Source organism: Cibotium barometz, chromosome 22 (genome assembly GCF_041138505.1).
Source record: "Cibotium barometz isolate CiBa-2024 chromosome 22, ASM4113850v1, whole genome shotgun sequence".
NCBI classification, from domain to species: domain Eukaryota; kingdom Viridiplantae; phylum Streptophyta; class Polypodiopsida; order Cyatheales; family Cibotiaceae; genus Cibotium; species Cibotium barometz.
In genome coordinates, this window is record NC_141067.1 from 6,103,572 (window position 1) to 6,130,519 (window position 26,948).

The 26,948-nt window shown below is 45.9% G+C and overlaps 1 protein-coding gene across 1 annotated transcript in view; it reads left to right on the forward strand.

Annotated features, from left to right (window-relative positions):
• The window catches only part of EIF3K (eukaryotic translation initiation factor 3K), a 62,666-nt gene that overhangs the window by 9,751 nt on the left and 25,967 nt on the right, over positions 1–26,948 (forward strand). Inside the window, exons 3-8 of the mRNA XM_086816315.1 lie at positions 2,407–2,457; positions 2,736–2,798; positions 2,949–2,999; positions 23,159–23,225; positions 23,334–23,416; positions 23,693–23,788. Of these exons, the coding sequence (XP_086672441.1) occupies positions 2,407–2,457; positions 2,736–2,798; positions 2,949–2,999; positions 23,159–23,225; positions 23,334–23,416; positions 23,693–23,788 (411 nt within the window). The remainder of the gene's footprint in view (positions 1–2,406; positions 2,458–2,735; positions 2,799–2,948; positions 3,000–23,158; positions 23,226–23,333; positions 23,417–23,692; positions 23,789–26,948) is intronic.

Sequence of the window (26,948 nt, forward strand, 5' to 3'; positions counted from 1 at the left end):
GCCGTCAACTACCATTCTCATCCAAAAAGGATTCCAGTCACGAGCTACAACGACAGAAGAAGACAAACCACCAAAATAGATAGAAAGAACACCGACCACCCATAGTAGCAAAAAAACGCGTTTCATACCTCACTAAAGGTACGATACATTTTGGGTTTTTTGAAACGAGTTTTTTATCTGTAGATTTTTTTTCTAAAAATTTTGGGGATTTTGAACGTGTAGAAAACGTGCAGCTGAAAATTTTCAGCCTTTTTGCGTTCACTGCGCATGTCTATCGACCCCCACGCGCACAGGCGTTTCCTGCACACGCATCCTTCGGGAGGGGGGTTTTCTATTGTGCGTGGCATTCCTTGTTGCTAAGCAAGTAATCATTTAAATGTTTTTTGGCCAATTTGTGAAGCTTCCTGAGATTAGGGATTTTCAGCAAGGAGCTTTTTTTTTTCCGGCCAGAGATGGGTCGATCTCGTGATGCTGTGTGGGCACACATCACTTGTCTTGGAAGATATGGTGGGTCCGGGGCTGAAAAATGGAGATGCAATTTCTGTTTGTTAGTGGCTGGCAGTAGTGTAACTCGCATCAAAGCCCATTTGTCTGGCTTGAAGGGGGAGGGGATTTCTGCTTGTCCCAAGGTGCCAAAGGCTGTGCATGACCGTCTACAAGCTTGGAAGAAAATGCAAGAAGGGGTTATTGACTCTCCCACTTGATGAGCAGGACATTTACACCATGTTATCTGAGCAGGCGATGCAGGGAATTAAGCAAACCCATAGGCACTCTTGAGCCATGGTCGGAGACCGAGTGGGTACACATGGTGCTAGTAGAAGTGTTGCACCTGGCACAGATGGTGCTAGCACGAGTGTTGCAGTTGAGGCAGCGGGGTCAGAGGATGCGGATGACTCGTCCGACTGGGTTACAGCTTCTGAGGCTCCGATGTTGAGGATGAGAATGAGGCTATGGAGTTGGATGATGCAAAGAGAAGGATGACTAGGCTTCTAGAGTCTAGACTCTAGTATCGACTTAGTACTTAGTCCTCCTCAATTTTTTTACAACCTACAGGTTCATTTATGGGCATGTCACATGTTGACATTGGATATTGTTGTAGATATTGATTCTCATCTTTAATGGCTTAAGAGCTCTAAAAAAAGAATAGCGCTTCACCCACTGCACCGATCATAAAACTGCCTGGACAAGTATTTTTTTAAAAACATGAAAAAAAATCATATGGAGAAAATTGTCTGATCTTCGTCTCTATAACTCTAGAGCAAGCAAGATGGCCATGAACCTGCTTTCGATCGTGTATGGCTCCTTGAGAGATAGAGACAGAAATCGATGGCCAAAGACAGTGTTAGGGTGGTGCCATGTGGCGATAATCATACACAAGTGCATAGTTACCATTTGAATAAGTGATGAGCTTTGAGCATCACCAGTTGCAATCAGGCTAGGTCTAGGGACAGTTAGTGCATTAAGATATGTAACCCATTTGGATTTGTATACTGTACAAAGCGTCCAAGCAGCTTATTGGCCCAAACAGTGTGGGCAGCCTTTTGGGCAGTTTTGGACAGGCTGGCCACGGTGGAGAGTGCCGGCAGGCAGGCCAGATGCGGGTTTGGCAGGGTGATGCAGGCCGGGCTGGTTGGGCAGCCAAATGCAGGTTGGGTAGCAGCCTTAGTTGAGTGGCAGGGGCACAAAGCGCCCTATGTAAAGCCCCCCCCATTCATCATCTCTTAGATCCATAAGTACAAGCATCTGCAGCAATTATGAAGAGCAGAGATCACCGGTAGAAATGTTCCAGACCTACTAGGAACCAGCATACAAGTTTCCAGGATCTTCCAACAGGCAGCCTGCTCTTGCCAGAACCAGTGTCTCGCCTCCTGTTCAGCCTGGAATCCAGCCCACACTTAGTCTGTAGAGGTCAGTTTAGACCTATTTAGGTCAAATCTTGGTACTCATTACATATCCAGAAATACAAGAAAATACGCCAAAAGCTGGGGGCCGAACAGTGTATTGTGTACTTCTCTTTGCACTACTCTCTTCATTAAAATTTAATGCATCAAAGTACATAATTAGGATGCCTTAATCAGACCAGTTCCTCAATGCGTGTAACAAGTTTTGAGCGTGAGAATTAGGTGATAGCGCTTTATATTTTGCCTACTTGGCAAGAAGGGGAATATGACAAGAATTATAGTTGAAAGATTTATGTCTTTCGTAAGTGGGCCTTCTTTTCATAGATTTCGTGTATTGGAGGTAGGGTGATGCCTGAGCCTGCTTTTAGTGCTAAGAAAATTGTGAATGTGTTTGTAATGTTGTATTGCAGTTTGAGTTTCTTCAAATGAATTTTCTAATTGTTGCAAGCGTAAGTCCAGGTATTTTGATATCCAAATGTGTTTGAGTTTTTTTCCCTTTTTGCAGTTTGAGCCTTCCCGAATGAATGTTCAAATTGTTGCAAGGGTTTTAGTCAAGGTATTTAACTGCCCATTCTTGCAATACATATTAATTGCATAAGCATTTTGAAACAGTCTTTGATCAGGATTGATGTGCTTGGGTTTGGATTCCAACTTTGAATACCCAAAGTTTGAAAAAGTTATGTCTAACAGGATCCTTGGTTTCTCCATACCTGAGCCATTCTTTCTTGAAACATTTTTAAGTGGATTTTGTAACTCCTTTGTTTATTCATGGTTGAATTTGCTGATTTGTGCAGCTTTATATTGGTCTAATGATGTGTGCCTGGTTGATGACAGGCGTTGATGGCACTTCCAGCACCAGATTTTAACCTATGCATGTTTTTGATTCCTGAAAAACTTGTATCCTTTCTTCTGTGGCTTTAGATGGTTTTGTTCCAGTGGTTTTATAGTGAGGAAGTGCATGAAGCACTGCCAAAGTAATCTCAGGGAGCTGTTGGCTTTTTGAGAGCATGAATGGTATTGCCCCTAAAGTGCTTAACTCAATCTCAGCAAATGGAGGATCCTTTTTTGACACTCATAACCCTTGCTCATTTCTTGGAGGTAAACTCTCTTTTTGCGTTTTGTCTTCCCCCCCTCCCCCCCATTCAAAACATCGGTCTGTAGGGTTGTGGATACTCAACTATATGATTCTATTCAAATATGCAAGGACAATTTGCGAGTCTTATTCAGAAATCATGAAGTAAGGGTTTTTAGGACTCCTTAAAATCGAGTGTTTAAAGAAAGGCAAATGAGGCTGGAATCTTAGCAAGGAATGCTAAAAGATAATGCTTTTGCAAGCTTTAAGTAATTAAAATTGCATGAATGGAAGGTATTGGCCCAGATTTTTTTACTCACCTTTGATTGGAAATTTGTAGAAAAGGCCACTCTTTGTGCAATACATAACATGGATTAGATTTTTTTGGGTTTGGGTCTCCAATATATTGCTTCCTTCTGGAACGATCCTCAAAGCTTGTATGTACAAAACTGTTGTGTAAGTTCTGGTCATTGAGGTGTAAGCTTGCTTTGCTCACTCAGAGGTTGTACTCAAAACCAACACACACCACACACGCCCGCCCCCCCCCCCCCCCCTTTCAAACATTGTGATGAATGCCAAAGGTTTGCCATAGTCCAAGAGGAGGAGGATTTAGTGCTCGTAACCCTTGTAATATTGAAACAACCATTTGTAAAATGAGGTTCAAAATCCATGGAGCCCAACCACCCATCGCTAAGGGAATTGAGATGCACTTCATCATAGTCACCCATGTATAGAGATATCGTAGGCCCACGTGCTTAGAACCATGTCCATGTGCACCCTAAGTTGTTGTTTCAATACATGGAATGCTTTTTTACAAGAAGCGTGAAGATGACATCACAAGAAAAAATTTGCATTCATGAAGATGAATTTGTCGCTGTCGTTCTTTAGCAAGCCTTTTCTGGCATATTGAGGGGGACGACACTTTGTCGGGGTACGATTGCCTGTAAGGTTCTCTAAGCTAGACCATGGTGGCCAGACTTCGGAGACATAGTCAAGTTTGTCAAACATTGTGATGAATGCCAAAGGTTTGCCATAGTCCAAGAGGAGGAGGATTTAGTGCTCGTAACCCTTGTAATATTGAAACAACCATTTGTAAAATGAGGTTCAAAATCCATGGAGCCCAGCCACCCATCGCTAAGGGAACCGAGATGCACTTCATCATAGTCACCCACGGATTACATCACGATGTAGGTTGAGGCCAAAGCTGTGTAGAATGCTTACACGAGATCACAACCGTCAAGTGCCTTTATGATAATGTGATTACTCATTTTGGTTTCCCACGAGAAATAGTGAGCGATTGCGGTACACATTTTCTAAATGAAGTGGTGGAGTTCTTACTCAAAGCATTCCTTGTGGTGCATAGAAAGTCAACACCTTACTACCCACAAGCGAATGGCTGAGTCAAAAGTACAAACAAGATGTGCATGTTCTCACTAAGATGGTAGAGGCATCTTAGTTATGCGGATTGTCTCTTGGAACATTCAGGGTTTGGGAGGACTACAATACTTTCAGAGGCGCTGGATCCTTAGAAAGGAGCTTCATGGAGCATTAGTTGGTGGGCTTATTGACATTCTCCTTCTCTAAGAGCATCATCTTTCTGAGGGGCACACCCACCGTTGTGGGAAGATCCTTCAGGCCAGGAGTCACACATTTTGGTCCCATGCTTTTGGCCCCTCTAGGACCCAGGGTGGAGTATGCATTTCCATCAGCGATCAGCTATTACCTGGAGTGGTCAAAACCTATACTGTTGGGGCGAACGGAAAGTGGTCTGACTGACGGAAACAAGGGTGAAGGAGGATGGGCTATTCACGAATGCCGCAGCAAGCAGAGCCACTTTCTAGAGTACAAATCGCCAGTGCCTCCCACAGGCTGATTTCTGGTGCATGGGTGGGGATTTCAACATGTTAGATCGACAGAAGATAGACTCAAAGGTGGCATGGCTACAGTTTCTGGCAAAGAGTACTCAGCTTGGTAGGAGTTGATTTTGGCTTTGAGGGGACAGGATCCTTGGCATTTACAAGAGTTTGGACGCAGCTTCGGAAGTCCGTGTTTCTCGAGATCCAACATGAGGTGTACATGCCCTAACCTGTCTAGATTAGACCGGTTTTATGTAGGTGAGTGGGCTTGTGGATATGGTGGCATGATTGGTATTCTGGGAGACACTACTCTCGCTAATCATGCACTTGCCATTCTATCTCTGGATGCAGGACATACATTTGAGTGCGTGGAACTGTGAAAGCCTCACTTAGGACTTCGAGATATGTATACAGCATGATAGAGGAGATTTGGGAGAGTTTGAATTTTCACTCAGATTCAACGGCATGCGCCTTGGACGCATGCGTTGGAGAGATCAACAATTTATTACAGAGGCATCACAGAGCAGATTGGCTGGCTTCTGAGAGGAGGAGTGGAGCATCCGTCGGAGCCTAACCTCCTTCTAGTAGAGTACCCCAAACAGTCTGTGGATTGAGGCCCAGTTGGCTGCAGCCCATACAGAGCTTAGCTCAATCGAGGAGTGGAGGGTGGAGTACAGATACCATGGCAGAGCCTCCTTGTGGACCCAGGCGGGAGCATAGTAACATGAACTGTTTCGTCCGTTTCGCTGTTTCGTTGTTTTGAAGGTTTGGTTTGGTTTGGTTTGGTTTGGTTTCGTTTGTTTTGGACGAAATGCAAAGGTTTCGAAATGACACTAATTATATACACATACCAAATTTATAACATAGCCAACAGAAAGATGAAGATACATTTTTTGGGACTAGTGGGAATGAAATTCATGATTTTAGGAGTAGGTTTTTTGGTACTTTCAAAATTTGGGCAAGAAAAGGAGAGGAAGAGAGGAGGAAAGAAACAAGTTGGAAGGGAAGAGGGAGGTGAGAAGAAAAGGGTAGGAGGTGAGAAGAAAAAGAGAGAAACTTGGAAGACAAGGAAAGGAGAGAAAGAGGAGGAGGAAAGAGAAGGAGAGAAGAGGAGGGGTGGACGGTGGAGGAGAAGAGAGAGAGGAAAAGGGAAGAGGAAGAGGAGGCGTGGAGGAGAAGTGAAGGAGCGCAAAGGAGGAGTGGATGAGGAGAAGAGGCAGAGCAATAGGTTGCGGCCGAGAAGAAGCGTCGGATGCGTGAAGTGGCAAATGGGCAGCAAACAAGGATGGAAATGACGGCAAAAATTGCATTCGCAAAAAAAAAACCTTCTACCCTTTTTTTGGACCTCACTTTACCGTTTTGATGGGCAGGTTTTGTTTTGTTTTGAAACGTTTCGTGCCAGAAATGTTTCATGCCGTTTCAAGAGGGCGAAACGGGTTTTTATGTTACTATGGGCGGGAGACAAGGTCATCGGGGATTTCTTTGAGATAGCAGGCCCACAGAGGCGGAGGGATGGTATCCGCAAGTTGCGAGGCTAGGATGGATCCATTGTTGTAGATCCCCTCCCATGTGAGTTCCATTACCATAGACTTCTTCCGCTCTCTCCTCTCCTTATCACGGGTGCCCTCCTTTCCTCCCAGGTGCTGGATGCGCGTGAGCGAGTTTGGCGACATACGAGAGAGGTGGTTCCTCCCACTCTTCGGACTTTTGTGTTGACCCCTTTACTGCACTGGAGCTTGTGGTGGCTCTGGCGCCCCTCCCCCGGGGCAAATGCCCGAGAGAACACAGGCTTCCGGTTTCCTTATTGCTCCGACATTGGATGGCGGCTTCAAAGCTACCTTCAATGAGATTATTATCATGGGAGCCATTCGGGAGAGGCCGTTAGAGGGATTGATTCATTTGATTCCCAAGGAGGCTGGTGACAGATTGGAGATTCGATAGTGGAGGCCCATCACCCTCCTAAGGTAGCCAGGGCCATCAGCCGATGATTGCAGCCTTTCCTCCCCGATTCGATCCATGGCACGCAGGTGGGTTTTGGCCATCTGGGAGGCAATTGCTTTGGCCAGGTTGAGACAGCAAGATCTTATTGTTCTCCTTCGTGATTTTGAGAAAGCCTATGGCAGAGTGGATTGTGGCTTTTTGGAGGGGACAATGTGCCGGATGGGATTCCCTGTGGAGTGGGTCAGAGGTGTTTTTGGGCTCTACTCGGCTTCACACAACCAGGTTCTCATTCTAGGAAGCCCGGGGTGATAGATTCCCGCTTTCTCACTCGGTCCAGCTGGGCTGTCCACTGGCACCTTTTCTATTTTTGTTTTTAGCCGAGGCCATGAGTAGTTTTCTCTCCTCTCAAGCGACAGGGCTTTAGGAGCCACGTCTTCCCATCTGCGTGTAGGAGGAGCTGCTTGATTCTCAGTTCACCGATGACACAACAACATACCTATCCGGAGATGAGGGAAACCTCTAGAGATTCACAAAGGTGATAAAGATCTTCTGCACTGCATCTGGAGCGCAAATCAATTGGCACAAGTCGTGTGGATTTTGGGTTGGCTCATCGCATGCCCCAACTTTGAGTCCAATTGAGGCTTTTCAGTGGATCCCGAGTGGCACTTCAGTTCGTTATCTTAGATGTGAAGTGGGCATCGATACCCCCCTCCGGAATAGTAGTTAGCCCCTAAAATGAATCTTCATGGAGATGCGGGCTTGTGGCTTTACCTCCATTCGAGGGACAGCCAATATGTTGCGTGCATGGGATCATCTCAAGCCGGCCCTTTAGTAGTCCTTTCCAGTTGCTTCCAAGGAGCATCTCCGAGATCCTTTGATATGGAACCCCTTGGTCTATTTGCCCAGTGGTGACATGTTGGGGGATTCTTCGCACGTATCATGGGAGCCTTTAAGCATGGGTCCTGTTTGATCACTTGGAGATTGTCTTACATTTAGATAGTTGACCCCAGAGGCCCAGGAGAGGAGACTCTCACTGGGATACGGGGTAGGGACAGACTTAGCCTCGACATTGACAATTCCATCCCCCTGGAGTGGTTGACCCTGATCTTGGACGCCCCCCCCCCCCCCCCCCCCCCGGCGCTCCCCTTTTCCCTCCCCGCCGCAGTGGTTGGGAGTGTTCACCAAGCTTGACATACCTTTGGCGGTTAATGGCGTGGATGAGAGCTCCGCCTTACTCACCTTTTCTATCAGACCTCATGGGAGACTTGAAAGTTCTGTGGATGCACCTTGCAAGGGGTGAGGGTGATTGGTTTCCATGTGCATGAGTGGCACATAGACCCTCCACTAGCCATGGTCGCCATAGAGAGATTCTAGTGTTTGTGGATTTGGGAGGGTCGTCCTTTCACGTGCCTTCAGTGGGACCCCGAGGGAGTGGAAATGGCATGATCTAGATAACAATGAGGAGATTTTTGGTACTCCCTTCTTTGCTTACACTGCACGGCCGGGTTGCATGATTCAGATGTAAGAGGTTGAGGGCACTCCAACAGTAGCAAGACATGGGTAGTGTCTGGGCCTCCCTCATCAGTTTCTCTCAAATTTCTAGAAGACGCTGTGGGATAGTTTTCGGTCACGAAAGATCACTCTCTTTCTGCGGCAGCTAGCACATTGAAGCCTGTTGGTTGGCTGGCCATAGGAGGTAGGCCCGCAATTTGTTCGAGGTGTGGCCATCCCCAAGAGTCCCAATTCATGAATCTGCTATGCCATTTGATCAGTCCCAAGAATCTGGCAAGTTATTTAGCGTTCTTGGGCAGCTTCGGTTTTTCCCCTTTTTGTTTAAAGTAGCTAGGCTGGCCCAAAATATCCACTTTATGCTTTTCCCAAGCTTGTTGCCCAAGTTTCATGTAGGCGCCTCCTACTGTCCACCTTTCCATGCCCCAAAATAATAATATGTCCAGTCCTTCATTTATGATGTGTGAACACACTGACTTACAAGCATTATAAGTCACTTCGATAAATCAAATCCCATGGTGCTCATGCTTTGTAGCCATCTTTCAAGCCAAACTTTGCGAGTAAATGCTTCAGCTTTCTTCTGTAAAAAATCCCTGTTCACACCTTGGCTCTACTCAGTGTGTGAAATAGTGGTCAAGACTGTTCAAGGGACCAAATGGTGACATCCCCACCGTCTTATAAAGCAGTTGTCCGCAACTGTATAATCCTGATATCACTGAAATATCCTTCAAGTATAGCATATGCATAGCCAATCAGTAGTATTTCATAATTCCAGCATCAAAGCCATAAATCCATACGCATGTCCAAGCCAACATGCTTCACATGTCCATCTCTTCACAGGTTCCTCTTCCCTGCACAAGGGTACAAATGGTTCACCAAGGCAACTACCCTTCCATGAAGCCAAACATGCTTGCCATGGTTTCACTCACCCTAGGGCTATCACCCTTCCATGAGTTCATGAAACACTCACTAGGGCTACCACCCTTCCGTGAGTGCTTGTCGCAAGGGTTTCCCCTTTCACGAGATTTCACTCACCAGGGCTAGTACCCTTCCATGAGCGAGTCCAAGATAACATCCACAGTTGGCGTAGACACAATCCCCTGCCAAGAGCGGAAGAACCATAAACAATATAAAAACACTGCGTTGAGCGGGACCCCCCCTCCCCCCCCCTAAGGAACTTCTTTATCCAAATAGAAAGAAGCTTTTACAAGAAATCAAGGTGCGGGTGCAGACTTGCACCGGATTTTCCACAAACACTGAGCATCCTTTCACAAAGCATATACAAGATTCAGTTCAATCTCTGAGGACAAATAAAGCCAATAACTGTCCACAAACAGTGTCCCACAAACAGTCCCGGAATTAGCCCCAAAACAGTTCCTTAGGCGACCTACAGGTGATGGGCACTTCTTGGTTGCAACCACCAGTTTGAACACAACCAAAAGATGAAGAAACTGGCACTGTTGCTGTTCGGCCAGCTTCTTCCACAACAAAACGGGAGAGAGAGAAACCAGCAGCTGTACGGCCAGTTCACAGGCAGCCAGCAAAGACAAAACACTATACAGCCGGTGGCCAGGAGAAAGGGAACTGCTGAGCAGCAATACGGCCAATTCTGAATTAAACACAAGAAGTAAACTCTCCAGCAGCAGTCGGCCAGGTCAGAGGCTGAAGGAGAGACAGAAAAACTCAGTAGCCCACTAGCTCAACAAGCTCTTGTACGGTCAGCATGGAGAGGAAAAACTCAGGAGTCTACTGTAGATGCATGCACATGTCCAAAAGAGAAGCCCCCATCCGCTCTTAATAAAGCCGACTAGCACTATATTTGGAGTGCTTTTCCCCTTTTTGCTAAAAGTAGCTGGGGTGGCCCAAAATATCCACTTTATGCTTTTCCCAAGCTTGTTGCCCAAGTTTCATGTAGTCGCCTCCTTGTGTCCACCTTTCCATGCCCCGAAATAATATAATGTCCAGCCCTTCATTTATATGATGTGTGAACACACCGACTTATAAGCATTATAAGGCACTTCAATAAATAAAATCCCATGCTGCTCATGCTCTGTAGCCATCTTTCAGGCTAAACTTTGCCACTAAATGCTTCAGCTTTCTTTTGTGGAAAATCCCCGTTCACACCTTGGCTCTACTCAGTGTGTGAAACACTGGTCAAGACTGGTGAAGGGACCAAATGGGGACACTTAGAACCCACATACATCAATCTTGCAATAACCCTAGAATGCATACATCTTGACGAGACAAAATCAACTATGATGTTGAGAGAAATACCCGAGAATCCAGACGCAAGATTAACCATGAAAGACACACAAACCTTTGTAGAGTCCGCATTTGGTTCTCTCCGACACCAGGTGTAGGAGGCCTCCCAGGCCTACTCAATCCAACACATGATTAGAGAAAACCAAATAAAAGGGGTGGAGGCAAGGCTCAAGCTCACCACTCAACCATAGGACTAGGGGCTAAGATTCGATTCCACATATACATGCCAGTTAGCACTGGCGTCCCATCCCATCAGTGCCTGTCCATAGGGGCCCATAGCTCTAGGAGTCGAGTATCCAGAGTTGCCGTCGATGTGCCCTCATGAAAGGCCTAGCTCCCCCATATCTCCTCAATCCTCTTGCAAATCTTCGGGTCATGGATCAAGCTCTTGGGTATGCCGAGGCTTTACTGACTATCCTGTCGCCAAGGGTCCTCCAGAGAGAGGATGATGGGCGAATGATTTGAAAAGGTAGTGCTGGCTAAAATACCGGCCCGTCCACAACCCAATCATCAACATAGAGACGATCCAAACAAGAGAGGTTGGGACCTACGCTCTGCTTGTGAGATCTGGAGAGTCTTAGACTCACTTGGCTATGCCCAAACTCAGGGAGATGCTAGGGGTTCTATCCCCTGATGGTGAAGACAAGTGCAAGCTTTGCACCCAAAATGATATCCTAGCTACCACCAAGTCAATCCTTTGTGGTCTTCAACATATTAAAGTCTGTCATGGCCCTGAGAAAATGGAACAGTACAAGTGTGGGCATGGTGGTTGCAGAGTCAGAATATTTTATGATTCACATGGGGGGTGCCCGGACAGAGTTTAAGATGTGTGGACATCCCTAGGTGTGAAGGGGGGAACTAGAAACATTAAACTTTAATGTTTATTAAAGTTTGCCCCTAGGCCTTAGTGGCCCTAGGGAACTTATTAAAGTTTGGGGCCCTAGGGATTATTTTGGGGAAGAGGGCCACTTTTGGAGTAAGTGTATCTCTCTCTTCTTTCTCTCTCTCTCTCTAGCTTTTGGAAAAGAGGGAATCGTGGAGTTCTTCAAGCGCATGTACACAAGCGTGGAGAAGTGGAAGGAGAAGGGCGACTGCTGAAGACAGTTTGCTGCAGTTTTCCCTGTGCAAACCAGCCGTACAGCCTGTACGGACAGGCTGCAGGCACTTCCTTGGTCCACGCTACACACAGGCGGTTGCTGAAATCTGTTGTAAGCACTCTTTCTCTGCTGGATTCTCTGCGCACAGGTCCTGTGCAGGCTGTACCAGCAAGTACACAGACAGTACAGTACTGTACGGCTGTCGTATAGTGTACGGACAGTCAGGTACAGCAAGTACAACTGCTGCAGGCGGCGTAAACAGGTGCTGGACAGAACTGTGTACTCAGATTCAAGCAGGTACAAGAGTGGACAGCAGATTGTTTGTGCAAGTACAACTCCTGGCACGAATCCCGAGGTGGTACAGACGGGTACAGTGCTGATTTTCAGATCTGTATTTTCAAGGACAGCATAAGAGTGAACATCAGGAGGAGGGTACAGGCAAGTACAAGCACATGTGTGAAACAGGGTTGTGGATACAAGTGCCTGCAAGTACAGATTGGTGCTGTTGCTTCCTCCAGTGCTGTTTCACGAGCTGAATTTGGTAAGCTCCGTTTCTGTTCATCTATCTCTCTTTCTACTGCTTGATGTCTGTTGCAGATATGAGTTATCTGGCCCCTTGTGAGAGGAGGGGTATGGCAGATTGACAAGGGTTGAGACAGAGTTTGGACAGCACATGTATGTTTGAGCTGAGATGATGTATCATGCACTTGAGTTATGCCAGATGTATGCCTATGGCTGGCCTGCTTAGTGATCTTGGCTGATCGGAGGGAGGCACAGTGTGTTATTTGGAGACACAGATCTGTGTGCATAGATCCTCTGTGCTAAAAAGGATTTGTGGGCCGTCAGATTGGATATACAGGTGTAAACTCTTGGCTGATTTTTGTGTTGTACTTAGCCATTCATATTATTATAATTGAATAAAGAAATACCGCAAGGGGCGCCAAGCTTTGGGGCCAACAGGTGTCGCTGTGTTTTCAGATTTGGGCACTCTAGCTCTAATCTGCTTTGTTTTCACATCTAGACTACAAGTGGACGGGTGACTGCTAGTCTACCGCACTCTGGTTTTCTATCAGAGGCCGGTTTCAAGGTTCCGTCCCCGGGACCAATCATCAACTTTCTGAAGGGGGTGAGCTCGTGGTTGCTTTGAAGAAAGCCATCGCTGAAAATTCAGCAAACATGTCTGATACAGAGGATGAGTACTTCTATCATGAAGAAGAAGAGCAAGAGACTTCTCTTGAAAGAGATGTATCTGAGGATATTTTTGCAGGAGAACAGGCTGCAGATGTTGAGCCTTATGAGGATGTAACAGAGCCAGAAGATGTGCATGGTAAAGAGGATGATGATGCTCGGTTCAAAGATCACTTGGCTAGTGTTATGGATACTTTTATGCAGCTCACTCAGAGCGAGCGATTTGCTGAATTTATGAGATCTCGCACAGAGCCCCGCACAGAGCCCCAGAAAAAGAAGAAGAAGGTTCGTTCGAAGAATCTTCCACAGGGTCATAGTGGTGCCATCCCACAGGAACCATCTTTTGGCCAGTTTCCGAATATGCAGCATGCTTATGGTGCAAACTCTCAGAGTTCCTTCTATGGACAGCCACCTATTACTCAGCAGAATATGCATCCAGGTTATTTTGGTGGTGGCTCGGTGTTCCAATCCATGACTGGGGGTTATCCTCAGGGAGGCATGGGTATGTATGGGCCTTTTGGAGCCAATTTTCAGCCTGGCATGCAAGGGAATATGTATGGTGGTATGCAGTCCGGTATGCAAGGAAATGTGTTTGCAGGCATGCAACCTGGGATGCAAGGCAATATGTTTGGTGGTATGCAGCCAGGTATGCATAATGGAATGTTTGGAAACATGGCTGGAATGTATGGTATGCCTGGTGTGGGAATGGGAAATGTTGACCCAATGATGGGTATGAATGTTGGGGGCAGCAATCTCGCGAAACCACTTCCGTATGATAATCTAATGCCTATGGGAAAGGCGAAGGATTACAAGGAAGGGGGAGCTGCAGTGAAGTTTGACACTTTCAGTGGGGCCAAGGATAAATTGAAAGCACTTACCTTTTTACAGCAGTTTGATGCTGCTTTTTCTGGTGGGAATTACACAGAGTCCTCTAAGGTGAGGAAAGCTGCCATTTAGTCGTATTGACTTGAAAAGCGGGTATCATCAGATACGCATTAGACCCGAGGATGTGCATAAGACAGCATTCCGAACCACGTTTGGGTTGTATGAGTTCTTGGTTATGCCCTTTGGTTTGACAAATGCGCCTGCCACATTTAATAGAATGATGGACAGGATTTTCAGGCCTCATAGAGAGTTTGTGGGTACATTCTTTGATGATATGATTATGCATTCACGAACTGAGGAAGAGCATAGAAGGCATTTGGCCATTGTGTTTGCAGAACTCAGAAACCATAGATTGGTGGTTAATGGCAAGAAGAGTGAGTTCTTTTTGCAGGAGATACATTTCTTGGGGCATATCGTGTCTGGTCATGGAGTCCGTATGGATCCAGCAAAGGTGGAAGCAATACTTAATTGGCCAGCTTTGAGGACCGTGCATGATGTACGCAGCTTTCTAGGATTGTGTTCCTATTACAGGCGTTACATACAGCACTTTGCTGAAATTGCTTCGCCTCTTCATGCTTTGACGAAGAAAGCAACTCCGTTTAGATGGGCTGATCGGGAAATTACAGCATTCAAAAAGCTCAAAGAAAAGCTTACTTCGGACCCAGTATTGGTGTTACCGGACCTCCGAAAGGCTTTTGTTGTCCAGTGTGATGCATGTGGAAGTAGCATTGGTGCAGTTCTCATGCAAGAGGGACATGTCATAGCCTATGAGAGTAGAGTTTTGCAAGATGCTGAGAAGCATTTACAGGTGTATGAGAAAGAGATGTTGGCTGTAATTCACGCTCTTTCTACATGGAAACACTACTTGCTTGGGGCTGATTTCACTGTACAGACAGATCATCAGACCTTGCGTTACTTCCTCACGCAGACTAAGCTTTCAGAGAAGCATATGCGTTGGGCAAACTTTTTGTCAATGTTTCACTTCCAGATTGTGCATGTGGAAGGCAAAAAGAATGTAGTGGCAGATGCTTTGTCACGCAAGCCACAGGTCTCTGCAGTTTCACTTGCTTATCATCATGAGCTTGATGAAATGAAAGAGCAGTATGCCCATGATGAGGACTTTGAAAGGTTATATGATCAGATGTCTGAGGGTCAGCGGCATGAGCACTATACTCTTAGAGATGGGTTTTTATTGATGCATGGCAGACTGTGTGTTACTAGGCCATTGCGACTCAAGGTTATGATTGAAAGTCATGCTCCACCGTATGCAGGTCATAGAGGTATTGACGCCACGGTAAAAGCAGTGGAGACTTTCTTTTATTGGCCGACCTTGAGAAGAGATGTTGATGCCTTTGTGAGGCAATGCATCGTATGTCAGAAGGTAAAGTTTGACCGTCAGAAGACACCAGGGTTATTACAGCCTTTACCTATTCCGGATAGACCTTGGGAGAGCATTGCCATGGATTTTGTATTTGATCTTCCACGAACACAAACGGGAAATGATGGCATCTGGACTATCATTTGCAGGTTCAGTAAGCAGGCTCATTTCATCCCCGTGCGGAAGACAATTAAAGTGGATCATATGGTGAAGTTGTTCATGGCGAACATCTTCAAGTATCATGGCTTGCCTACGTCTATCATTAGTGATTGTGATCCACGGATGACGAGTTTGTTTTGGAGAGGGTTGTTTGACAACATGGGTACAACTCTCAAGTTTTCATCGTCATTTCATCCACAGACAGATGGTCAGTCGGAAGAGGCTAACTCTACAGTGTTGGATCTTCTCAAGTGTTATGTGTCAGAGCACAAGCAACAATGGGAAAAGTATCTTCCTTTAGTGGAGTTTGCATATAACAACACTGTACATAGCTCGACAGGCAAGGCGCCTTTTGAGATTGTAGGAGGAGGGAAGAAGGTTCCACCCATTTTGCATACAAAGGATAAGATCTTTGAGGCTGATCAGTATGTGGAGAGCTTGGATGAAGCTTATCGGAGAGTTAAGTTGGCCCTCCAGAAAACTTAGTAGAAGCAAAAGAAAGCAGCAGACCGTCACAGACGTGATTTACAGTTTGCATTGGGTGATTGGGTGATTGGGTTCTTTTGCGCTTTGAAAAGGCTAGACTCAAAAAGATGAAGGGTAAAGAGCGCTTATTCCCTAAGTTGAGCATGCGATATTATGGGCCTTTTCAGGTTTTGGAAAAGATTGGTGAGGTAACCTATCGATTGAAGTTACCAGATCACTGGAGGATTCACAATGCTTTTCACGTGAGTCTTCTTAGACCTTTCCGTGGGGATGTGCCTGAGGATGTATCAGATGAGGCTCAGCCGGAAGTTGAGGAACTTGATGAGGTTCTGATTCCCGAGCAGATACTGGCACATAAAGAAAGGAAGGTACGAGGTAAAGTTTCCCGTCGCTATCTTGTGAAGTTCAAGAACTATTCACCGATGGATGCGAAGTGGATGGAGGAAGGTGACTTAACAGATTCACCTCAGGTTTTGCAGCTTTATCTCGATGCCTTTGAGTTAGAGCCGACTCTTATTGTGGCTCATTCAGGTTCAGCAGAGCATGGGTCTGGAGCATTACCTGATGCTCAAGAGGGGGGTAGCACCTCCACTCCCTTGATACAGACAGGCTCAGATGACATCTAGAGGTCGCTTGGTGCAATTTTTATCTCACCCGAAGGTACTGAGGCTGACAGTACATCTATTTATGGGACTTCTATGATATATGTGTACTAGTCACATGAGATTGTTGTGGATATGTATGGTTCACAGTGGTATACAACTTGGACTATTACTATGCCATTGGTTTGCAGTGAATATTGATACATGTGTATGGCTCAGAGAGATTGGGACGCTGATCTTGCCATATTGTATATTTCACTTTGGATATTTTGATGCATCACCAGAATGCAATCGAGGACGCTTGCCATTTTTCAAGAGGGGGTATGTCATGGCCCTGAGAAAATGGAACAGTACAAGTGTGGGCATGGTGGTTGCAGAGTCAGAATATTTTATGATTCACATGGGGGGTGCCCGGACAGAGTTTAAGATGTGTGGACATCCCTAGGTGTGAAGGGGGGAACTAGAAACATTAAACTTTAATGTTTATTAAAGTTTGCCCCTAGGCCTTCGTGGCCCTAGGGAACTTATTAAAGTTTGGGGCCCTAGGGATTATTTTGGGGAAGAGGGCCACTTTTGGAGTAAGTGTATCTCTCTCTTCTCTCTCTCTCTCTCTAGCTTTTGGAAAAGAGGGAATCGTGGAGTTCTTCAAGCGCATGTACACAAGCGTGGAGAAGTGGAAGGAGAAGGGCGACTGCTGAAGACTGTTTGCTGCAGTTTTCCCTGTGCAAACCAGCCGTACAGCCTGTACGGACAGGCTGCAGGCACTTCCTTGGTCCACGCTACACACAGGCGGCTGCTGAAATCTGTTGTAAGCACTCTTTCTCTGCTGGATTCTCTGTGCACAGGTCCTGTGCAGGCTGTACCAGCAAGTACACAGACAGTATAGTACTGTACGGCTGCCGTACAGTGTACGGACAGTCAGGTACAGCAAGTACAACTGCTGCAGGCGGCGTAAACAGGTGCTGGACAGAACTGTGTACTCAGATTCAGGCAGGTACAAGAGTGGACAGCAGACTGTTTGTGCAAGTACAACTCTTGGCACGAATCCCGAGGTGGTACAGACGGGTAGAGTGCTGATTTTCAGATCTGTATTTTCAAGGACAGCATAAGAGTGAACATCAGGAGGAGGGTACAGGCAAGTACAAGCACATGTGTGAAGCAGGGTTGTGGATACAAGTGCCTGCAAGTACAGATTGGTGCTGTTGCTTCCTCCAGTGCTGTTTCGCGAGCTGAATTTGGTAAGCTCCGTTTCTGTTCATCTATCTCTCTTTCTACTGCTTGATGTCTGTTGCAGATATGAGTTATCTGGCCCCTTGTGAGAGGAGGGGTATGGCAGATTGACAAGGGTTGAGACAGAGTTTGGACAGCACATGTATGTTTGAGCTGAGATGATGTATCATGCACTTGAGTTCTGCCAGATGTATGCCCATGGCTGGCCTGCTTAGTGATCTTGGCTGATCAGAGGGAGGCACAGTGTGTTATTTGGAGACACAGATCTGTGTGCATAGATCCTCTGTGCTCAGAAGGATTTGTGGGCTGTCAGATTGGATATACAGGTGTAAACTCTTGGCTGATTTTTGTGTTGTACTCAGCCATTCATATTATTATAATTGAATAAAGAAATACCGCAAGGGGCGCCAAGCTTTGGGGCCAACAGGTATCGCTGTGTTTTCAGATTTGGGCACTCTAGCTCTAATCTGCTTTGTTTTCACATCTAGACTACAAGTGGACGGGTGACTGCTAGTCTACCGCACTCTGGTTTTCTATCAGAGGCCGGTTTCAAAGTCTCCCTCCATACATGAGAAATCAGCCTTAGGGAGGCCCTCCCGAGTCATGCTCTAGAAGTCCACTCGACCTGCCAGGGAGTTAGGGGTGCAAATGTTGAGGAGGCCCACCCGGTCCTCTCCAAGTGTGATAATCACCCACTGCGCCTTACTTGGAACTATGGTGCGGGAGTCCACCATTGTCGAAAGAAGTTGCTCACCAATTGAGATACATGCTCCGCCTTAGATCGTAGACGGGCTGAAGGTGGGTGACCAAAAGGTGTGGCTCCTGCCCTACAAAATCTTAGCACAACCTGCTGACAAGCGATTCTCTTTCGATGTAGCCTCCCACTAAGGCTCTTTGCAGCTACTCACGGAGGACTCCTTGTAGAGAGTGGCATGATGGGCCTCCCAATCCTTGAATGTTCCAAGACACCCTCATCAAAGGGGTCTAGTGGGGTGAGATTTGGCTGAGCTGCCCTCCACCGTGTGAGACTTGGGGAAGAGTTTTGGATGGCAAGTAGTCACAATCTTTCTTGGTGCGTCGACGGCGGAGGTGTTCCCTAATCCTATGCTCCATGTGGGCCTACTTTGCTCTGGCTCGACTATATGCATAAACTGGGCTCCAACTATCATAGTAGAGGTATCTCTAGGAGGGGGACTGCTAGCGATACATGAAGGTACTCGAAGAGGATCACTTCCAAACTCGAGCTCTCAAGTTCGCCATCTTGGTTTCCATGGCTTGAAAGTTAGAAAACATGTTTGTATGAGGCGTAGGTCCCCTAGGTGGTGAGAGAGCTCTATAACTTGTCCATGAATATTGGAGGAGACAGACCACCGGATTCTACTCACGATGTGCTGCTAGACTCAGTGGGAAGGAGGAGATCATTGCTCCACTCTTCGGAGTGTCTGGTCGGGGTGAAAGATGACATGGACTCGAGGAGGGGCCGAAGTGTCTGCAAAAGCACCGACATCCACTAGTGGGCATATGTAGAAGCACTGACGTTAGTGGGGATGTCGTAGTATCTAGTCTATACTATGCATAATGGAGTTGATAGTTATATAGTCTTGTGGGTTGACTACCATGAGTATAACATGCACGTTCCTAAAAGGTGAATTTGGGCATGTTCTTGGATTCATCTAGGTATATATATGTAGAAGCCATTGGCTGTCCCATGACTCAGAGGGGACCACCTCGAGAATCCGGGGAAAGGGCTCTCACCGAGAAAGGAACAATCGTCATTGCTACAGGCTTTTAGAAGTGACAAATCAGTCTTTTGCATACAGAACCCCACATGGTGGCTCCTCCCATGGTTAGGGGTTGCTAGTGGTCGACGGGAGTGCTCAGGAGAGGACACACAGGGGGGGAGAGATTGAGGGTGAGGGTGGAGAGGGGGATCAAAGGAGGGAAGCACTCGTGGGGAAGAGGGAAGGAGGGGGGAGGGTGTAAGCCCAGCAGGGCGTGCAGTGACAGCTTCAACCACGTGTCAAAGAGATAAAGATATATAGAGAGAGAGAGAAGGGAATATGGATCTTGCACAGTATACCACATTGAGCGGGGAACATGCCCCGCCCCCTTTCAGGAGTTTAATTTATCGAGGAACAATCCACGGGCACATTGGCCAGGATCAATAAATACAAAATCAAACAAATATGTCGGTGTAGAAACCCAAATTGATGTCGATGTTGAAGCACAAGATCTTTGATGCCGAGCACACCACAGGGATGACCCACAAGAATCTCTCACCGGGCTAGTATCGGATCCAATATCCAAATCTAGATCTAAGTCCAAGTCCAAGTCCAAGTCCAAGTCCAAGTCCAGATCCAAGTACAGATCCAAGTCCATATCCAAATCCAAGGATAAATCCAAGTCCAAGTCCAAGTCCAAATCCAGATCCAAGTCCAAATCCAAGTTACATCAACCTTCTTTCCACGACAGATCTCTCCGAATTAGCCTCTATGTTTGAAAAGCAACTTAGGATCACAAAAGCAGTCCTACTTTTTGCGATAGAATTCTCTGAAATAGCTTGAATGGTTGAAAAGCAACCTTGAGCCATAAAAGCAATTTTCTTTTCGTGATAGAACTCTTCAAAATAACATGTGGATATTGAAAACATCCTTGGTCCACAAAAGCAACGTGCTTTCCACGACCAAACTGTCCAAAACATCTCTCAATCCACTTGTCCAATAGCGGGCAACCCCTATATAGGTTCTGGGATGGAAAGCACCATAAAAGTGCGCGATAAACCTCGCTGTTTTTCTTATATACCTGCTGTCCAGCCATGTATTTCCTGTTTTCAGCACCTGGGCAGCCCATAGAATCAACGATGATGTGTGGAAACTTGTACAACCATGCGACCAACCTATGTAGGCGTGCACGCTGCCATAGGCGGCTGTTTACAGCTCTGTCCAGCCCTGTGGGTCAGTGCTTCAGTCAAAAAACAGCATGTAAGAAGGATGCTTTTAAGCCTGGGAGCCTCAGATATCAACAATCAGCACATGTGTGCGTTCCTTGCAAGCGATCTGCCTTGAAAACCCACTAGGAGAAGGCGATAGTTAGCTCCAACCTTCAATGATGAAGAGAAGGGAGTGGTTCAAGCCTTTTTATACCTTGGGGAAGCCTTGCTTTTTGCTAAAAAGCTTGCCTTTGCTTTTGCTCTTCCCTTTTTGCTTTTGCTTTTGCTCTTGTTACTTTTATTAATAAAATATTACTCAACTTTTGATAAATTTCTTGTGTTTTTTTTTTGGCTTTAAGGCCTTAGAACTGCTTTTAGCTTTTTGGTTCGGCTCAGTCTCCTCTGCTATTGGTGTCCTTGGCTCACGGTCAACCCGGTTTGACTTTTTGCTTTTTCTTGCTTTTTGACCAAGACTGGTACTTTTTCTTGAGCAAACCTTATGGTTCCTGTCCCCATGCCTTCTTCAACCTGTCCATTGTCCGGGCATGTGTTCCATCATGTGAAATAGAGCTAGGAGGGCCAAATAGTTATAGAGGGGGATCCACATTTTAGGGTGTACGTAGCTTTTGTACTTTGTATACATTTTTTTATCAAGCAATCTACATTGAGTTGTGTGCTCTCTTCCCTCTCATGCTTCTATGCATCTCCATGATTGTGTGTGTGTGTGTGTGTTCTTGCTGCTGTTGCTATTGATGTTGCATCCCTGAACAAAGGCTACCAAACATATCTAAATATTGCCTTGGGTTGGTCGTATTATAGGTTGTTCTTGGTTGGGGGCCGGGGCGCCTCCGCAACCCGAGGACAAATTTTTTTTTTTCCGAGAAAAACCCGAGGACAAATTGTCTTGGGAAGATTTCCTTCTACCCTAGAGCGTAGTCTATTAGCCCACACTTGCATGCATTCTACTTGGCATGCTACTACCAAGTCTATATAAGCAGTGTCACAACCATCCCACCACCTATGGCCAATCTAAGTGTCCAAACTGGGTATTGTCGGGTGCCTGGGCATGCTCAACACACAGCGACTACTCCTTATAAAAGGGGCCTTACAAAATAGGGGAAGGGTGGAGCATTGATTTCCAACACCTCCCTCCATGGCTGGCAAGATTACAGTGGTGGGGGAGGGGGAAGGAGCCGCACTAGGGGCCTGTAGTGCCATGTTACGTCTTCCTCATGGGTGAGGAAGGGGCCGAGGATCCAAAAGGTTAGTTGCATATTCTCTAAATCGTCGATTAGGTGCTCCAACCTCCAAGCATCCCCAGAGGGTGTGGATGAGGTCCACCCAGATGCTGCGGATGGTTCTTGCTGGGAGGGTGACAATGCCCTCAATTGCCTTGCTGCATTGTGCCCATGAGATAGGCCAAGATGTGATGCTGCTGATAAGCTCCCACGTTGGTGACAAAGTGATGAGGTTAGACTATGACCTTGGGGCGAAATTGTTTTAAACTGTATCTAATCAATGAGATGTTGTAAAGTGACCTCAACTTTTGAGGACACTCTCAGCTAGAGTCTACGTAAGTGAGACCTAGTCCTATTGACAGGGGTCCCAGTAGTTACGCAAAAGGAATCAGGACCTGGATGAGGTCTTGGCATAGCCCAACCTAACGTGGATTCTAGTGGCATGGAACACCAGAGCTTGGGAATGGAGTTTTACTGGGAGATTCAGGCTGGGGTTGCTGCGTAGTGGAGTTATGGCTGGGAGTCAACCTAGCTAGCTCCTCCATCAAGGTTCAGTAAACTCGTGCTTAAGTGGTGCCTAAATCCTTGCCTAAAAGCAGATGTCCTTGTTCTGAAAGTATGGTAGCCCCTATAAGCATAGTTTTTTGTCCCAAGAAGTGTGTGGTCACTTTTTGCTTGCTTGTCCTGTGTTTTGATGTGTTGAGGGCAGGTGGTATACAAGGATTTACCAATGATATTATACTTCCAAGCGAGAACTTATGAAAACACGTGATTGCTGTGCTGCAGACTTATACGATAAAAATTTACCGAATGTTGTAATAAAAAAAAATATCTCCTTCGTACTTGAAGAAGAGGTGGGATTATTGTGAGACAGGCAAGGCTGTAATTTCAAACCAAGCACCAGCTGTGGTAACCTGTAGTGTGTCATTTTGTTTTGACCTGTGCCTGATCACTAATTGTGTGTTACATATTAACTCTTCGGATAGGTCCTCAAAGCAGCAATCAGTGTACACTTTCTAAATTTTCAAAATTATCAGTGTAAAGGAATCAACACAGAGCCATTTGAGCCAGGGATTTTTCTTTCCCTGAAAGCAGTTGCCAGGAGGTTAGATCATGTTTAGGCAGGGAATGAGTATGTCAATAATTACTGGAAACTGACAAGACAAGTGGGAAAAAAGGCTTGAGGTAAAAGAAGTGTGCATTGTGATACTAACTGTCTACCCTTGGGCTGTTCTGTAACACTGTCTTTCTATCTCTGGATTTTTTTTTGAAAAACTAATCCAGGAAAGTTTATATAAATGGCTTGAGGAGTTTTCAGGATAAAAAGCACCCAGTAAATTTACCATGCGGGGCATTAATTCAATGCTATCTGCATGTATTGTTGTATGATTCTTTCAGATTTTGATCTGTATTCTGTTTCCATAGACTGCTAGATTCAGGGAGTTTTGGGATGAGGCTGCTAGGAATCGCGATATTCTAGAGGTGGTCCCAGGTAATCTTGTAGCATTTCAAAAAGAGGCTTGTTTGTTCTGCTTGGAGGTGAGATAGCATGGACAATTTTTGTTTTTCTGAACATTCAAATTTCTGGTCTTGCTATCAGGTTTTGAGCAAGCAATTCAAGGATACGCCCTGCATGTGCTGTCTCTGACTTATCAAAGGCTGCCAAGATCAGTTCTTGCTGAGGTAATCTTACGACAACCTAGTAGTCATTTGTTTATAATGAAGGCATTGTTTTGAAGCTCAGCTTTGTAGTTTTAGGCTTGTTTTGAGCAAAGGCAGTTTTGATTTTTCTGTAACATAGCAGTAACAATCTTACAGCCCTCCTCCATGCGATATATTTTATGCCTCAAACTCAACTTTTATCACCTTCAATGCATTGCTCATGGGAGGCGGACTTTGAAGAGATTTCACTTGTGCCCAGAGATTAAACTTGTTTCTTGATCACTGTAATGTTTCCAGGCCATTAATGTGGAAGGGTTATCATTGGACAAGTTTCTGGAGCATCAAATTACTAATAACGGGTGGTTTGTTGAGAAAGGGCTTAGTGGAGGACAGGTATATGGACTTGCACCACCCTTTTTCCTGTTGCATTGTTGTCTGAATACAAAGTTATAGCATGTGCTACATGAGAGCCTAGGGTTAGGGTCAACTGCGCGCAGAATTAGGGTGGATCAAAAGAATTCATGGTGCAGGGAGGATGAGATGAGATATGACAAGGTTCAAGGTGTTGCATGACTCAATGATACTCTTGTTTGATGATTTTGAAAATCACCAAGTACGATGCTTTTATAGCCATAAGCCTTGTCTTTTGACTTGATTGGCCCATGGCGGAAGAAGACAGAGATGGTATAAGGCATATAAAGCTACACATATAATTAGCCCTAAACTAAAGAGTAGGATGCACGAGAGACTACATTTTTGCAAGTACATTTTTTACATTAAGGCTGGGTCCTTGAAATAGGTAAGGCACCCTTTACAAAACTGGGCAAATGCTGCCACCACACATGCCACATATCCAACACAGTTACAAGTGTTCCCTAAGGTGTCACTTACACACATCACTGCTTACATAAGACATTAAGGGCCTGTTCCCATATACAAAGAACCCACACACATATAGCAGTTGTTCACACACTAGAACTGGTTTATTTAAGGCTTAGTTCACACACTTGTACAAATACTCCTTTTACATCGAATTTCCCAAACAAACTCTCCCTCAATGAAAAGGAGGTGTGAACTGAAGCTGGCCTATACAGACTTAATCTGGAGCTGATGGAATTATGGTAGCTACTGGATGTTAAGGAACACGGACAATCTCCAAAAGTAGCCTTGAACAGGATCCTGCTTTTGCAGCAAGCTTTGAATGTGCCATAGGTGAGGATGAGACCATGAACAGAACCCTCCCCAGAACTGGAATTTCATAGAAGAGTGACGAGGGATGGAGACGTTGAAGTGGATGACCTTTCGCTCCATTACAAGTACTACTGCTAGGCTTGTTGGTGCTTTTAAGGTTAGGCTCTTGTGATTCAATTGGGTCTTAGGCTTATCTAGTTTGTTTAGTCTGTACACACACTACTCGTGTTACTCCATCTTGTACAAGAATGGCGAGATTCTAGTGCCAATAAATTGGTATAGGTACGAGATCGAGATCAAAACAAAATCAAGACGGGTTGCTTCCTGTTACCTCAAAAGTGCCGGGAGATTGCAGTTGGTTGACGAGACTGCAATAGAACCAGAGAGATGAACAAGACTGCTATGCTGAACTGGCGAGAGTACAAGAGCCACAGTGCTTCACCAACAGAGCAAGAACATGCAAGACCAAATTTTGACCCGAACTCTTCATCTTTGATGTGATCATTGACGTGATGCCGTGCTGGGAACACGAGACAGATGGAACCACTTGTTGCCAAGGCATTCATTAGGCACTCACTGTATTGACCTTTGACCTTGCTAATGATGCACTGAAGCATCGAATGCAGGCAGCAAAAGTGCAGAAAGCTCTAAGCAGACAGAGGCAAGAAGACGTTAAGCAGCAGGCCCTGGAACATGATTGATTGGAGTGGGTTAGGTTCAGGTGACAATGCCCAGAGATTGGGTGGTAAAGAAGATGTGAGCATCACACATAACAGATGCTTAGAGAGGTTGGAATGGGGGTTCTGACAAAGGTCTGTAGGAGATGATGAGCATTGACAACGAGGTGGGATCGGCACAAAGGTGGTTGGGTTTGCCAACCAAGATGTTGAAGAGGTGGTCACGAGCAGAACACAGAACACGGGTGCGTCGACGAGGCCTCAAAAAAACTCACTTGGAAAAATCTCCCAACGGGCTGAAAATTGGTGGTCACTGAGTAAGCCCCAAGAGTGGGTGGCTCTTCCCGCGGCTCAGCCTGATATACAACAACCACCCCCCCCCCCCCAAAAAAAAAAAAAAAAACACCAAGCCCAGCTGGCTGTGCTGGGCGGCGTTATCACAAGCTCTGTCCAAGTGGGGAGGAGCACTGGGCGGCGGTGGTGGAGCTGCGGGCACTAGTGCCGCTATGTATGGCAGTGCAAACAGGAGGCAGAGAAGGTGTGTGGCTTGGGCACACAGACCGATAAGATGTGTGCGGTCCGGGAGGGCGGTTGCAAGGCGTGCAGGTACAGAAAGGCATAGCAGCTCACAGAGGGCGATGGGCCGTGTTCAGGGCAGCGCGCACAGGCTCTGATAGCAAACGTTGACACCTGATTGGGCCATGGTGGGAGAAGACAGAGATGATAGAAGGCATATAAAGCTACACATATAATTAGTCCTAAACTAAAAAGAAGGATGCACGAGAGACTACATTTTTGCAAGTACATTGTTTACATTAAGGCTGGGTTCTTTGAATAGGTGAGGCACCCTCTACAAACCTAGGCAAGCACTAGCACCACACATGCCGCATGTCCAACACAATTACAAGTGTCCCCTATGGTGTCACTTGTACACATGACTACTTACATAAGACATTAAGGGCCTGTTCCCTTGTACAAAGAACCCACACACACTTGGCTGTTGTTCACACGGTAGAATCGCTTTATTTAAGGCCTAGTTCACACACTTATACAAATACTCCTTTTACATTGAATTTCCTCAACATCCAGGACATACTTGCTTACTACACACTTTTTTTTAGTAATGATATATTACTAGTGGGAAACCTCAGTGTGAGGTGAAAACCCACGAAGAAATATGCATTGTACAATGATGTGTCTGAAAAGGACCCATACTAGAGTTCCTCAGAAATAGTCAAAGAAAAGAGAGAAAGTTTGCAAATCAACATCTTGGCTCGTATAACAACAATGCAGTGTATGTTGCAAGGAGAGCCTGAAGAAGGAGGAGGTGTCTGACAAAGCTGTTCGAACTTGAATCGGTTCCGGCTGGTCCAAATTTTCCACAAAGCCCAGGACCGTACCTAGGAGAAGAACACAGCATAAGGCTGGAGCGCAACTGTCAGCACTCCAAATATCCAGAATTGTTTTCCAAAAAAGTGTGCGGGAAATCTAATGTGCAAGCAAGCTGAAACCATATCCAGGAGCAATTTGGAATGTGGATAGGACCAAAGAAGGTGCAACACTGTCTCAGTCTGTGTACCACGGCGGCGGCATGACGAGGCACAGATACGTCGTGAGTGCAAAAGCACACCCACTGGGAGAACTCCAAGCATGCATCTCCAAAGGAACGGGTGTTCTTTCAATGG